The 13,744-nt window shown below is 44.2% G+C and overlaps 1 protein-coding gene across 3 annotated transcripts in view; it reads right to left on the bottom strand.

Annotated features, from left to right (window-relative positions):
- AOX1 (aldehyde oxidase 1) overlaps positions 1-13,744 on the bottom strand; it is a 65,381-nt gene that overhangs the window by 35,171 nt on the left and 16,466 nt on the right. For 2 of the 3 annotated variants that reach the window (XM_036318539.1, XM_036318538.1), the window contains exons 9-18: positions 13,534-13,678; positions 12,280-12,372; positions 11,210-11,361; positions 10,924-11,017; positions 9,239-9,348; positions 7,395-7,579; positions 6,287-6,449; positions 4,622-4,714; positions 2,150-2,319; positions 1,692-1,818 (exon numbers count right to left, since the gene is read on the bottom strand). In XM_036318539.1, the coding sequence (XP_036174432.1) occupies positions 1,692-1,818; positions 2,150-2,319; positions 4,622-4,714; positions 6,287-6,449; positions 7,395-7,579; positions 9,239-9,348; positions 10,924-11,017; positions 11,210-11,361; positions 12,280-12,372; positions 13,534-13,678 (1,332 nt within the window). Of the gene's footprint in view, positions 1-1,691; positions 1,819-2,149; positions 2,320-4,621; positions 4,715-6,286; positions 6,450-7,394; positions 7,580-9,238; positions 9,349-10,923; positions 11,018-11,209; positions 11,362-12,279; positions 12,373-13,533 lie in introns of all 3 variants that reach the window. The other variant, XM_036318540.1, reaches the window with a different exon arrangement.

Raw genomic sequence — 13,744 nt, 5'->3', positions numbered from 1 at the left:
CAAAGGAAAGCTGGACTCGAGTCCCATGCAAACCTCCTGCTCTCCAGATCTGAGGCTGTGTGGGTGCATTGTCCTCTGTGGACAAAAGGTTTTGCAGTCCCCTGGAACAGGAGACCAGCTCTAGTTCCCTGTGTCTGCCAGAGCAAACAGGGAGAAAAGTCAGGCTCAGTGACTTCAGGGTTGCATCTTATTGCTTATGCCACAGAATGCATCTATTCTCCCACCCCCACTCCCCAAAATGAGAATTAGGGGGCCAAGACAGAGCTGAACCATAGTAAATGTCAGTGGGGGATAACTAAAGGCCACCCCAGGATGTAGAGAGTGAGGTAAGAACACAAAAGGAGTGACTGGCAGTTACTGCAAAGTTCCCTGCACATACTAGTAAGGGCACCAGGCACACCGAGACGGTGACAGAATGTTGCCTGATGTTAGACCAACAATCAATAACTACAAGGCATGTGAGCACCAACTGTTCTGGGGTCTCCAAGGAACCCCTGTCTCTTTTATTTATTTTGTTTTGTTTTATTTTATTTTATTTATTTTTTAATTCTCACCCGAGGATATTTTTCCATTGATTTTTGGAGAGAGTGGAAGAGAGAGGGAAAGACAGAGAGAAACACTGATGTGAGAGAAACACATCAATTGGTTGCCTCCTGCAAGTGCCCTGACCAGGGCCTAGGCCAGGCAGGAGCCTGCAACTGAGTTACATGCCCTTGGCCAGAATCAAACCCGGGACCCTTCAGTCCATAGGCTGATGCTCTATCCACTGAGCCAAACTGGCTAGGGTGTGTCTCTTTGCTTTTAAAATATAACTATTAGTTATAACTATACACAGATATACTTAGTTCAGTTTTCTCAAGAGATTTTATATATGATAAATCTATTAAAGTGACCAATACATTTGCTTACAAAGGTCACTGAGTATTAAGGCTCTATTGACTTTCAACAACTACTAAGTTCCCACTTAGATGTCAGTGAGCCCCAACATGAAAATTGTTAGCTGTAATGCTTACGTGTCTTGTAAATATTTGATCAATGTGTTCTTGGTTTGTGCTTTGCCAACATGTGGATTCTGGGAAAGTGTGTATATCTGTTTCTTTTCATATGTGTGCATTTCTGAGGGCAGAGGGCATATTTGTTTAACTTATTTTTCACAGTGTTAGTTCCACACACAAGGGCATATATAACCAATCCAATGTACAAAGGAAAAAAAGCCTGTCCAATACCTGGCAGTATGAGTGGATGAGTCAAGGTGAGTTCAGACAGGGAGAGAGAACTCCTGGACTAAAGGACAATGAAAGGCTTCATGGGGGAGACACCACTTGAACTTGGACTTGGACTTTGGACACACTGACTGGGGCCATGGCAAGAGATTCTCAGGAGAGAGATTAGCAAATGAAAATGACCGCTCTTCCCTCATTTGTTCTTCTATACTTGTTGGCAGCACACTATCTCACTACTAGAAAATGTCAAACAATCATGTACCTTTTATATAACTACTCAGCTTCTTTTCTTATGTGGAAAATGAATATATGTGAAGCCATTCAGCATTAGAATATAGTGTTTTATAATAAGCATTAAAATATATAGGAATCCTTTGCCATGTGCCAAATGCTATGCTACCTTTGAGAAAATCGACCTGCCATGGTGGAGGAAGTTATTGTTAAAACAGAAAGCAAAATATTCAGTACCATCTCTGACTCCAGCAGCTTCTCAGGTTGGCCCAGAAGGCAGAAGGAGTTCACGCCTTGAAGGTGCTCCTCGGCCAGGACGTCCACCACGCCTGGCAGGCTGAGGGCTTCTGACACATCAATGGACCTGGATGAGGACACAGAGCAGGCTCCTCAGAGAGCCCCGCAGCCCAGGGACCAAAGGGGACGGGCTCAATTGGGGAACAAGATATGAGAGAGGCATGGTAAGTCAAAACCACTCCAGTAGTTCTCTGCCAGATGATCTGGGAAATCCCTGGGACAATGAAGCTATTCAATGGAAGGACAAACTAGTAAATCCTACATATGGACCCCCTCACCTCTAATCTTCATTGAATATCACCAACCAGTAGCTTGCCCTCCTCACACCATTACTTGTCACTAATGTGACTTAGATGAGACATTGTTCATGTCTACCAGGTAAAAACTTCATCACTTACACAATCTTAGCATGAGCTCTTGAACTTGTTACAAAAGCCAAGAAAAGTTCCCCGTCCATGGCAGGCATGTCGTCACAGTAGATGGCTTCTCCCGTGGCATGCTTAATACCAGACAGGTGCATGATGGGATGGCCGACTGGGTCTTGAGGAGGCTGCTTTGGGTCTACCTTCTGTTTAATCAATAATCAGCATATCAGTTTTATAATCATAGTATACACATCTCCCATAAGATGGTAGCTATATAATTAACATCTAAACCAGAATATTTTTGAAAATGAAAACTACCACTATCAACAATGATACCAGGACAATAAGCTTATTTCAATAGTTCAGTTGGGAGCCTGGGGTGGATGCCTAGCTATGCTGTTGTTCTTATCTTTTTTCCCATTTTTTTTGAATATACTAGTAGACCACAAACATCTCTAATACAAATCCCATTTGTATAAGTAAATGCATATAACCCTTCTTGGTGATGTAAAATTGTGTCTTGTTGCTAATGCTCATGGATTTCTTTAAATTGTACTATCAAAATATTTTTACTGTTTGTATCTAAGCACAGCACATGTATTCTGCAGAAGAGCACAATGACATCGTGACTATGTTTATAAGAAATGCTGAGGACATGTCTATTTTGAGTAAAGAAGCCTGTCAAGAGATTGAAGAAAAGTCCCAAAGGCTATCTTTGGCCTATTCTATAATCAAATACGAACTGGCTTATTTTAGCTGAAGACACTTGATGTTTGGTAGTCAGCTGTGATGAATCTCTTGGTGAAAGAGATTGTGTTTGATGCTTGCTTCTATTTGTTCTGTGGTTATCGATCTGATGGAAGAAAGAATGCTGTCCCGCAAACTGCTGGTCTCCGGAAGCTTTGACAAATGCTTTCAAAGAGAAAGACCCGACAGGGAGACAATGCCCGTCATGAGCGTGGAAGCTGCTCTAGCAATGAGTGTGTCTCTGTGTGAGAAAAACCACAGAGAAGCAGAAACAATACGCATCTGTGGGAGCTACACTGCTTCCAAGCCTTGACTTGCAATCCATGATAGTAAACTCCCTTTTAAGGTTGTCAACTACATGAAGATGATCACTTTTCGTTGAGTGATTTGAATACCCATTAATTTGTTGTGGTTTCTTCCTAAAGTTTACTCCATTGTCACGGTTAGGTATTTATAAGCTAAAGGTTGTAGCTGTCAGATTTTGCTGACTACAAAGGAAGGTGGCAGCTGTTTTCTTTTTTTTAATCCTCACTCAAGGATATGTTTTTATTGAGTTAAGAGGAAGAGAGAAATAGGGAGAGAGAGAAACATTGATGTGAGAGAGAAATATCAACCAGTTGCCTCCTGTACTTGCCTCCACTAGGAATCAAACCTGCCACCTAGGTATGTGCCCTGACTGGGAATTGAATCTGAAACCTTTTGGTGTGCGGGATGATGCTCCAACCAACTGAGCCACCCAGCTGGACTGGCAGCTGTCTTCCTTCCTTCCTTCCTTCCTTCCTTCCTTCCGTCCTTCCTTCCTTCCTTCCTTCCTTCCTAGTATGGTTTGTGTGTTTTTTTTGGTGGTGGTGGTGGGGGCAGCTGTTTTTAACAGTCAAAATAATCACTTTCAATGGAGTATGGTATATTTGAATTTTTGAACATATTAAACTTAAACCCTGAAGGGTATACACCAACTTCAATATTCATTGCAACATACTGTAAGCTTTTATAACTAAATCCAACAACATATTCAAAGCTCTTGACTTAATAAAACCTTCCAAGTGAAGTTTCTTAATAATAATTCCAAGGACAAACACATGGAGTCTTATCGGGTTTACCAATGGGATTACTATAGGTGACATTTTTATGATGTTGTGGCAGAAAATACCATTTGAAATGTCTGAGGGACTCTGTTCTCCCTGATAGTCAGCTTTCATTAGGAGAGCTCGAAACAGCCCTTAGAACTTACGTTTGATCCAACTCTAAAACGTAACTCACAGAAAACCCACTGGGTGAATGGGGATGGGGAGCAAAGTAGATTCACATCCAAACAAAATAAATCAGCAGCTCTTTTAAAAAGCAATACTTCGTGTCATCAACGACCAGGGCCTGTGTGTTCTGCTCCTCTGGAAATAAAAGCAAAGCGGCCCCAGGGCCCTGACATGGAATGAGACTGTGGGGCTCCGACTTCCACACTGCCAAGGGCAGAAGCGTGTGGCGAGCCAGCAGCTCAGGCACATGACGGCACAAGGCCGCAGAGCCAAACACACCGCCTTCAAGATCAAAGCAGACATTAAACAAAAAATGGCCACTGGTAGCTTGGTTTTCAGTCACAATTCTTCATTGATTTTGAAACTTTAATGAACAGGAAAGAAGGCTGTGAATTCACCAGAGGGGAGCTTGGCTTACTGGGCTTGTTCAGTGGGTCTGTGTGAAGGAATTACAGCCAGGCCCTTAGAATAAAAAAAAAAAAAAAAAAAAAAAAAAGCCACTTACCTGGTACTTCCGTGCGCTCTGGCGATGCCTAGGATGAAAGTCTTCTAGAGCACTCTCATGCTTGTCTGCAAGGCTAGGATAGTGAACAGGGTCCTGAAAAGTAGAACCAGCGTGGATATGTAATATGTGCCTGAGTGGCCTCGGAAGGGAAGCTAGCGTGGTCCTTAGCCAGCAGCTCTAATCTGAAGTCTAACGTTTGCAGAGGACTCGCCTGTCAGAGCCCTGGAAATACAGCAGCTCCTGGCCTCCGGGCCACGCGTCCTGGACGGTCCATACTGAAGAGCCAAGTGGACCTAGTAGGCCACTGCCTTCCAACAGCTCTGTCCCCTATGGCTCTCTCACAGGTTTGGGGCTCAGGCACCAATAGCGCAGGAAGATAAAAGCTAAATAAATACAACGGAAAGGGGTAGAATGCTTAAGCCAGGAGCAAGAGTCAAAGCACTCCATAGCAATGTGCTTAAAACTCTGCACCGCCAGCCAACTCGCCAACTCTCCAAGAGAAAGGACAACACAGAGGCCCACGCAGCTGTAGCCCCACTGAGGAAGCATTGCAGGGTCCCAGGAGGAACGCTCCTTAAAACCAAGGGAAATGGGTCATTTGGGTCATTATCTAAGGCTTTGAACAATACACCTAACGGTTGTTTTTCACATTAGTTTTTTAAATAGTAGACTATTATTTTTAATAGTAGAGGAATACTGAATAGAGGAAGTTGAATTGAAAGTATGAGACTATAAGGTAGGAGGAGTCTACAATTGGCTTTATTTTTTTTTCTCTTGTGATTATCTGGTGGTAATATGTCACTTATCTATGATTTCAAGCTTTTGTTCTCAAAAATTTGATACAACTGTTTTGGTTCTTAGTTGTTCCTCTATATAATGAGAAGATATCCCCAGAAGCAGAGAACATTGTGCCTCTCACTTAATGTGCTCATACTAATTTCTATACCACAGAAAGGATGTGCTTGGCTTCTGGTCAGTTGGTTGTAGTGTGGGATTAATGAGGCCAATATGGCTCAAGTTCCCTTTGAGCCCAGCAAATTCATTCAGAGAAATTCTTTTAGTTGTGCCTTCCCTTGCCAACAATCCTTTAACTAAAAGTCTGTCAAAAGCGAGACCAGGCAAAGAATTCCTGGATGATTACTGCTCTTATTGAGACTAGTACTAGGCAGTCTTCATCATGTTCCTCTAAAGCCCTGGGCTGAATAGGGACCATAGTCAGCCCTGTTCCTATGATGGTCCATTTCACAATGACCTAATGGAGTGGCTGCCATCATCAGCTTACAGGTGAGAGAAATGAAGGTGAACCAGAGAAGAAGGCCTAACGCATGAAGGTAACCCCCAACCGGTGGAAGAAGTGCTTTACTGAGGGAAAGTATATTTAAGTCATAAATGAGTTTTCTGCACACCACCTAGACAAACAATGGATCGGAAACAAAAGAACCGAGTGGTGTCAAACACAATCCTACACAACTCCGTGCTCTACTTGCAACTCTTCCCCAAACTACAAGCCATCAACAGGCAGCCTGAAGCAGGCCCAGCGAGCCCACGCACTTCTAATCTGGGTTGTCTTTCCTGTTCTACAGCCATTGGTCAGGGGGTTGCTGCCTCCACTTTGGGTATTCCCATGGCCCCTAAAGCTGGGAAATACATGGTCAGTTCATTTACCATCCTCCTTAAAAGCCGCAACACTTCCAGGTAGAACTTGAAGAGGAAGCTGATGATGAGAGTCCTCTTGAACTCCACCTTCCCGCCCGGAGCTGAGCCTGGGAGGGAGACTTCATCCAGGACCAGCCTGCAAGCTGCATCCAGCATCTCTTCATTCCAGGGCCTGTGAGGGTCAGAAAGAGGACTCCTTATCTCACAGGCTCAGCTAGTGTGTGAGACAAATAGCCACAATCTAGTGCAGGGAACAAGAGTACAAGCTTCAAAGTCGGGCAACCCACATTCAAACCACAGTGCACCACTCTCAAGGCGGCTGGCCCAGGCCCCCTCTTTGTCGTCTGTAAAAGGGAAATAATAGTAGGATCCATCTCATGGAATGGTCATGAGGAAGAAATGACAACCTGTGTTAAGTCCTCAGCCCAGGAGCAATGCATTCCTGTATCACTAGAATGTTGACTGTAAGACAGGTTTTGGTTTTAAGCATCTTATATGTAGTCATGCATTTAATCCCCTCAAGTGTCCTGTGTGGTGGGGGTGATTGTTGCCTTTGACATAGGGAAATTGAGGTATCGTAATGTTAAGTAAACTGACTGAGATCACATAATTAATAGGGGGTGAACTGAGATTCGGACCCAGGCAATTTGGCTCAATTGAGCTCATGTTTTTAACTATTAGGAAATGATAACTGATACCTGGAAGTATTCAAGAAATATTGGCTACCAGTATCACCTAAAGATATAAAAAGTCAGGTAAGCAAATGCATTTAGCAATTAATTATAAAACAAACTGCCATAATCTGTTTTTCATCATAGTAAATTATTCTCTCAATAAAAAATAATGTACTCATTTTGCTTACTGAATCTATGTGCTATTGGAATATGGTCTCTCTCTCTCTCTCTCTCACACACACACACACACACACACACACACAGATTATATGATTCCCACTTTAGAATTCACTAAAATCAAGATATATGGAAATAATTGTAAAATCGCATTGGAATTCCATGCCACTAAATAAAAATGTAGTAAGCACGTTGCTTCTTACAATTTCATGTCATCAAAAAAAGAGCTGCTCTGTTACTTGGGGTCTAGGGACATGATGCCGTACCTTCCAATGAGTTTCTGGCAGGAATTCTGTGCGCAGATGGTGGTTGGGCCGACGCCTCCATACGAGATGGATAACTCTCTGATGATGCCGTCCCCTTCTCCAAAAAAGACTCTCATTCCTGAGTTGACTATTGCGAGCGCATTCTGTTGCCGCTGGGCTTGTCGGAAGGCCGACACAAATTCCCACTGGAAGCCAAAGTGAAGTGGTGTATGTAGAAACACACTGAGTTTCTAGGCAGTTTTGCCTCACATATCCTTGCCACACTCTGTTAGACTGAACTGTGTCCTCCCTGAGTTGAGGCATTTAAGTCCTCGCTCTCAGGACCTGGAACGTGACTACATTTGGAGACAGGATCTTTAAAGAGGCAACTCGGTTAAAATGAGGCAAGTAGGGTGAACACTAATCGAACAGGGTGGTGTCCTCATCAGAAAAGAAAATGTGGACGCAAACACGACAAAGGAAAGACCACGTAAAGACGCAGGAGAAGATGGCCATCTACAAGCCAGGACAGAGTGAGATGGCTCAGAAGAAACTAGCTCTGCTGACACCTTGACCTCACATTTCTAGCCTCCAGAGCCGTGTGAGAATAAATGCGTGTTGCTTAAGGCAGCCAGTCTGTGGTGCTATGTGATGGCAGCCCTAGCAGACTAACGCACTCTCCAGGGCAGGCTCAGTTATTCCCTTTTTATAGGGACTCTAAGGCTCGGAGTGAGTCAGTAATCAGTTCAGGGTCACAGCAGGTCTTAAAGAGGATGCTACTTGAGTCTAACTCCAAAGACCTTTTCCCCTATGTTCTATTGCAAGTGTAATTTTTAAGCCTCCTCCAAGCCCCCAGATTTAGGTAGAGAAATATTTTCAAGCTTTATTGAGGGAAAACCCTCCTGGCACAAATATTTTTTTAAAAAAATTAGTAAGAAAGTAACTTTAGAGTTTGGGGTAGCGGGAAAGTTAGAGAGAGGGACAGAGACAAAGGTCTCCTGATTTCAGGAGAGACAGACGATTGCATAACACAAATAAAAAGCAACTACAGTAATCACTGGAGATTTTAGCTACCTCAGCATAGGATTTTTTAAAAAAATATATCTTTATTGATTTCAGAGAGGAAGGAAGAGGGAGAGATAGAAACATCCATGATGAGAGAGAATCATGGATCAGCTGCTTCCCCCAAGTCCCCCACTGGGGATTGAGCCCACAACCTGGGCATGTGCCCTTGACCGAATCAAACTTGGGACCTTTCAGTTTGCAGGTCGACACTCTATCCACTGAGCCAAACCGGGGCCTCAGCATAGGATTTTATTTTTCTTCCCTTAAGTCAAAAACTTCTACCTTTTCACTTAAAAGAAGCACCGCATGGCTTCTTTGGCATAGCCACAGCACCAGCATCACCACCGTGGGGCTTTGGGCCCATTATAAAGTAAAATAAGGGCGACTTGAACACAAGCACTGTGACACCACAACAGGCGATCAGATAACCAAATGGACACTGAGTGACTAACAGGTGGGGAGCATATCCAGTGTGGAGACGCTGGACAAAGGGCTGACTCGCCACCTGGGCAGGACAGAGTGAGATGGCTCAAGATTTCATCATGCTACTCAGAACAACGTGCAATTTACAATTTGTGGTTGTTCATTTCTGGAATTTTCCATTTAATATTTTCAGACCACAATTGACTATGGGTAACTAAAACTGCAGAAGTGACCCCGTAGATAAGGGGAGACTACTGTGTGCACAAGTCCTCATAATCTCACCTGTAAACACTGCGCACCTCCCCCTAACCCACTGTGTGCCAGAGTTAACAGCTTCGGGATTACAGGAAAGCTAGGGAACAGAAGGGCAGTCTCACCTTCCTGGAGTAGGGGATGTTCACGGAGATCAAGATTTCTTCAGGCTTGAGGTCCGCACTCGGGCACTTCCTGAGAAACTGCTCGTTTACAGGAATCTGTCGTGCCCCTTCTGTGAAAGAAACGACGCTTTCTGTGGAATCTGTACTATTAAACGATCAAACTCCCAAAACTTAAGCAACAATTCTACCGAATATCTGAGGAAACTGGGAAAAGTAGTGATTTTCTTACCATTAACAAATCTTTCACCTTATAATGGCATTTTGCAACATTTCTTTGCATCTAGATTCTACCTTTTCTTCCTTCCTTTCTTTCCTTCCTTCCTTCCTTCCTTCCTTTCCTTCCCTCCTTCCCTCCTTCCCTCCCCCCTTCCTCCTTCCCTCCTTCCTTCCCTCCTTCCTTCCCTCCTTCCTTCCTTTCTTCCTTCCTTCCTTCTTTCCTTCCTTCCTTCCTTCCCTCTTTCCTTTCCTTCCCTCCCTCCCTCCTTCCCTCCCCCCTTCCTCCTTCCCTCCTTCCTTCCCTCCCTTCCTTCCTTCCTTCCTTCCTTCCTTCCTTCCTTCCTTCCTTCCTTCCCTCCTTGGCTTATAAATAAAAATATCTAGCAGAGTAGCCCAGAGGTCAGGAAGAACAGGACCTTGGTACCCTTCCTGGACAGCATAATTCATTTTGGGCTTTGCAAATAGGGAATAGATATTAATGCCCCTTTTGATATTCCAATCAAGTCATTCAACAAACATTTATTGTTTATCATTGGGACCCCTAGTAGGTTCAGTAGTCAATAAATAAATTGCCTTCAATGAATTCTTATATTAGTGATCTGATATCTTTTTTGCTTATATCTTTTTCCAGCACCTAAAGAAACTCCTGTTCTTTAATCAATATATTTGAGGGAGAAGCTGTTTAAAGCTATAATGAAATACAATGCTGGGATGAAAGCTAAGAAGCTTCTGATTTTTATATTCACATCACAAATCTCTTTCTCACTATATGACTTTTTAAAATGGATGTTACATAAATTGATAATTCTGAATGCAAATCTTCCTCCTTAGGATAATTTTGTGGTTTCAGCAATATGAAGAGTAGTTCTTTGACAATGCAGATAATAGAAAGCTAGTCCATATTTTTACATTTTAAAAAGAGATTTATAGAGGACCAATTGGAATTTCCCAATAATTGTTGACTATGTTAGCATAAGAGAAATAAATTAAAAGTCCTGAACTTAGTTTCAAAACCAAAAGTCAAGTAAATAAATACAGAATTAAGCCAAACCATCGTTCAACAGAAAAAGGTCTGGAGGCTTCCATTCACGACAAATTAAGTATGAGCCCAGCGCACGATGTGGGAGCCACCACGCTCCTGAACCCCCGGGGGAAGTCTTCAATAGTCGTTCTCAACAGCCTGTGGTCTCTCCACGCTCGGGTCACATCCGGACACCACCACGTGTGGCCAGTGCCGGGTGACCAGGATGGGAAAATATCTAGCACTAGTCCCCAAAAAGAAAGAGAGGGAGACACAGGAAGTGCATAGAATTAGGACCAGACTGGCCACCTTTCCAGCTTCCAGAAAGGCAGAGAGAGTTATTAATAATCTAAAGGGGAGTCACTTTCAAAACCGGACTTCCTGCACCCAGAGAAACAAAGGGTAGAAGGAGCCGATTCCATCACCCTCCGAAGGAGTTCTCACTTACCTTTCGATAGCAAGTTGAGGGTGCAGCCGCCCACAGCCAGGAGGGGGTTTAGATCGGAATCTACATGCCTGCTCACGATGTGGCCCCCTAGAGACTGTTTAAAACAATGAGTCATTCTCACGCCAGTTGAACAATCATCGAAACACAAGTGATCAAATAAGAATCAAGCAAGGCTTTGGAGAACTATTCTTTCGGCCTGTCCCACAACAGTGACAATGTTCTGATTTGTTGGGTGGGGACAGCCATGCAAGGGGCACACACCAGTTTACTGTCACTGCATACATACAGCCATGTTCCGGATCTGGGCTCCGGCCAGAGTTCCCAGCTGCTTGAGGAGAGCACGGTATGTTTGTGTCCTCTCCTCGGGGAGCTTCAGGACCACAGCAGCCAGGGTGTCCTTCACCTGAGCCAGGCTGAGGCCGGCACCTAAGGTCAGCCCTGAAATGAAACCATTTGTAAGTCATGCAGTGTGATCGCTGCTGGCGGGGATGTCCATTCGATTTCAGGTTACGGATACAGGGCCTTCATGCTGCATCATGCTGCCCTGCCCTGTGATGGTGACAGAAGTGGTGTTGGTGATGATGGCTGTGAAGGCGGCTAAACGTTTTTCACACTCGCTGTGTCAAGTGCTCCATTGAATGCTCCACAGAATCGCCTTGCACCCTAGCAAGGCTTTGAGATGTCATTAGCCCTATTTCACAGACCAAGAAACTGAGACTCAGTTAAGAACTTGACTAGTTTTTTACAGCTAATATATAACACTAGAGGCCTGATGCATGAAATTCAAGCAAGAGTAGGCCTTTGCAGCCGCGGGGGCTGCCTCAGTCCCACAGCTGCAGCCCCGGCTTCGGTCATCCGGACGGCTGTTTGGTCAATTTGCGTATTACGCTTTTATTATTATAGATATAGATAGTCAAGAATTAGACTCCACAGCCAGGCTTCAAATTCTCATTTATACCCTTTCCTATATCAGGATGAAAAGAATCTGTCAGCTGCTTAATGCATAAACTTGCTCTGCTTACTCCTGTGCTTCTGGAGGCAAAGACTGTGTTCACTCATCTCTGTCTTCTGCCCAGCACTTACACAGCGCCCTTTGTGGAAGAGTCGTTACGTTTCTCTGATATGGCACACATAGAAAGTTCCTCGATGAAAAGCTGGCATTCAGACTATTAGTAGCTCATAAAATTACAGAGAATTCTCCCCTGAGCCTCCTCCAGAATGTTAGCCTTCTTATAAGAAGAGAATCTCTCTGTTTGTTATATTTTGGAATAATTCTTTTTCTCGTTATCTGCTGGGCAAAGAAAATAAATTGATTCATTCACTTTAACTAAGAAAACAGGGACCTACGGAACTCACCATTATTAGCAGAGTTTACAACATTCAGTTCTTCAATTCTATCGGGAGAAATGATAACTGGGTGAAAGACGCCTTTAAATTTCACTTCGGGCCCTAAAGGATTAAAAAAAAAAAAAAAGAGGAAGACTAGGATAAAGGGGTAACCGCCTTGTTAATTTTGAAATTGGTATTCAAGCTGATGACTTTAAATATATAAAAACTACATATTCTCCTACTGGTCTGTTCATGGCCAAGTCACACACACACAGAGAACAGCCAGCTGAATCTTCACTGCACGGGGGACCCTTTGCATTGTCAGCCTGAAAACTTGGCTGATGAATCCAAGACAATGTGTGGCAACTCAAAATTCCCTTTGGGCCCGGCCAATGTTGCTCAGTGGTTGAGCACTGACCTATGAACCAGGAGGTCACGGTTTTTGTTTCTGGTCAGGGCACAAGCCTGGGTTGTGGGGTTGGTTCCCAGTATAGGGTGTGCAGGAGGCAGCAGATCGATGATTCTCTCTCATCTTTGATGTTTCTTTTCTTAAAATATTTTTATTGATTTCAGAGAGGAAGGGAGGCGGAAAGAGAGATAGAAACATCAATAATGAGAGAGAATCATCGATCTGCTGCCTCCTGCATACCCCCTTACTGGGGATTGAGCCCGCAATCTGGGCATGTGCTCTGACCGGAAACAAACCGTGATCTCCAGGTTCAGAAGTCAATGCTCAACCACTGAACCATACTAGCCAGGCTCATCATTGATGTTTCTATCTCTCTCCCTCTCTCTTCCTCTCTGAAATCAGTAAAAGTATATTTTAAAAAATCTTTTGGGAGGACCCTGGGAGCCTTCTCAAAGAAGCAGGCGGTCAAGCTGAGTTTACAGAGCAGACAGTAGGAGGACCCCGTAACTGCAGTGGATACCCACTGAGACACCTCTGAGAGGAAGCAGAGCCATTTCAGACACGAGCCCAGATCGGCCTCCCCAGGGAACAAGGACAGGATGGCTGTCCTGAAAATGCTGCTCTTGCTTTGCTAGGAAGCAGCCCTCCCCACCGCGCCCCACAACCTGGTGCAGCTCTGTACACGGCTCCCAACAGGGACAATAGGAATCACTTATGTCAGGAAGCTGTGAGAGTCTTTTGAGCAATGCCGGGGAAGCCAAGACTCAACCTGGCTGCTTCTCCTGAGATGCACATATTTGAGGTTCTTTTCCCCAAAGCACTTTCCCTAGGTTTCCCTGTAAGAAGTCTCCGGGGTATGGGGTTCTGCATACCCGTAGAGGTGTTCCCCATGATGACAGGGGCCTGGGGGTACTTGGCTTTAGCCTCCAGAAGTTCCTTCAGGGTCACTGGGGAAATCCACATCATTCTCTCGCCAGCAAAAACCCTGGTCCTGGGTGGTTGTTTCTCAGCCATTATCTGTTGCAAAACCAGTAGCGATTTGAGGTTACTTTATGACCATGTTTCCACCTGGATTTGCTCCAT

This window comes from Myotis myotis, unplaced genomic scaffold (assembly GCF_014108235.1).
Source record: "Myotis myotis isolate mMyoMyo1 unplaced genomic scaffold, mMyoMyo1.p scaffold_m19_p_8, whole genome shotgun sequence".
Classification (NCBI taxonomy): Eukaryota; Metazoa; Chordata; class Mammalia; order Chiroptera; family Vespertilionidae; genus Myotis; species Myotis myotis.
Note: the sequence above shows the minus strand (reverse complement) of the source record. Positions and strands in the feature narration are given on the sequence as shown.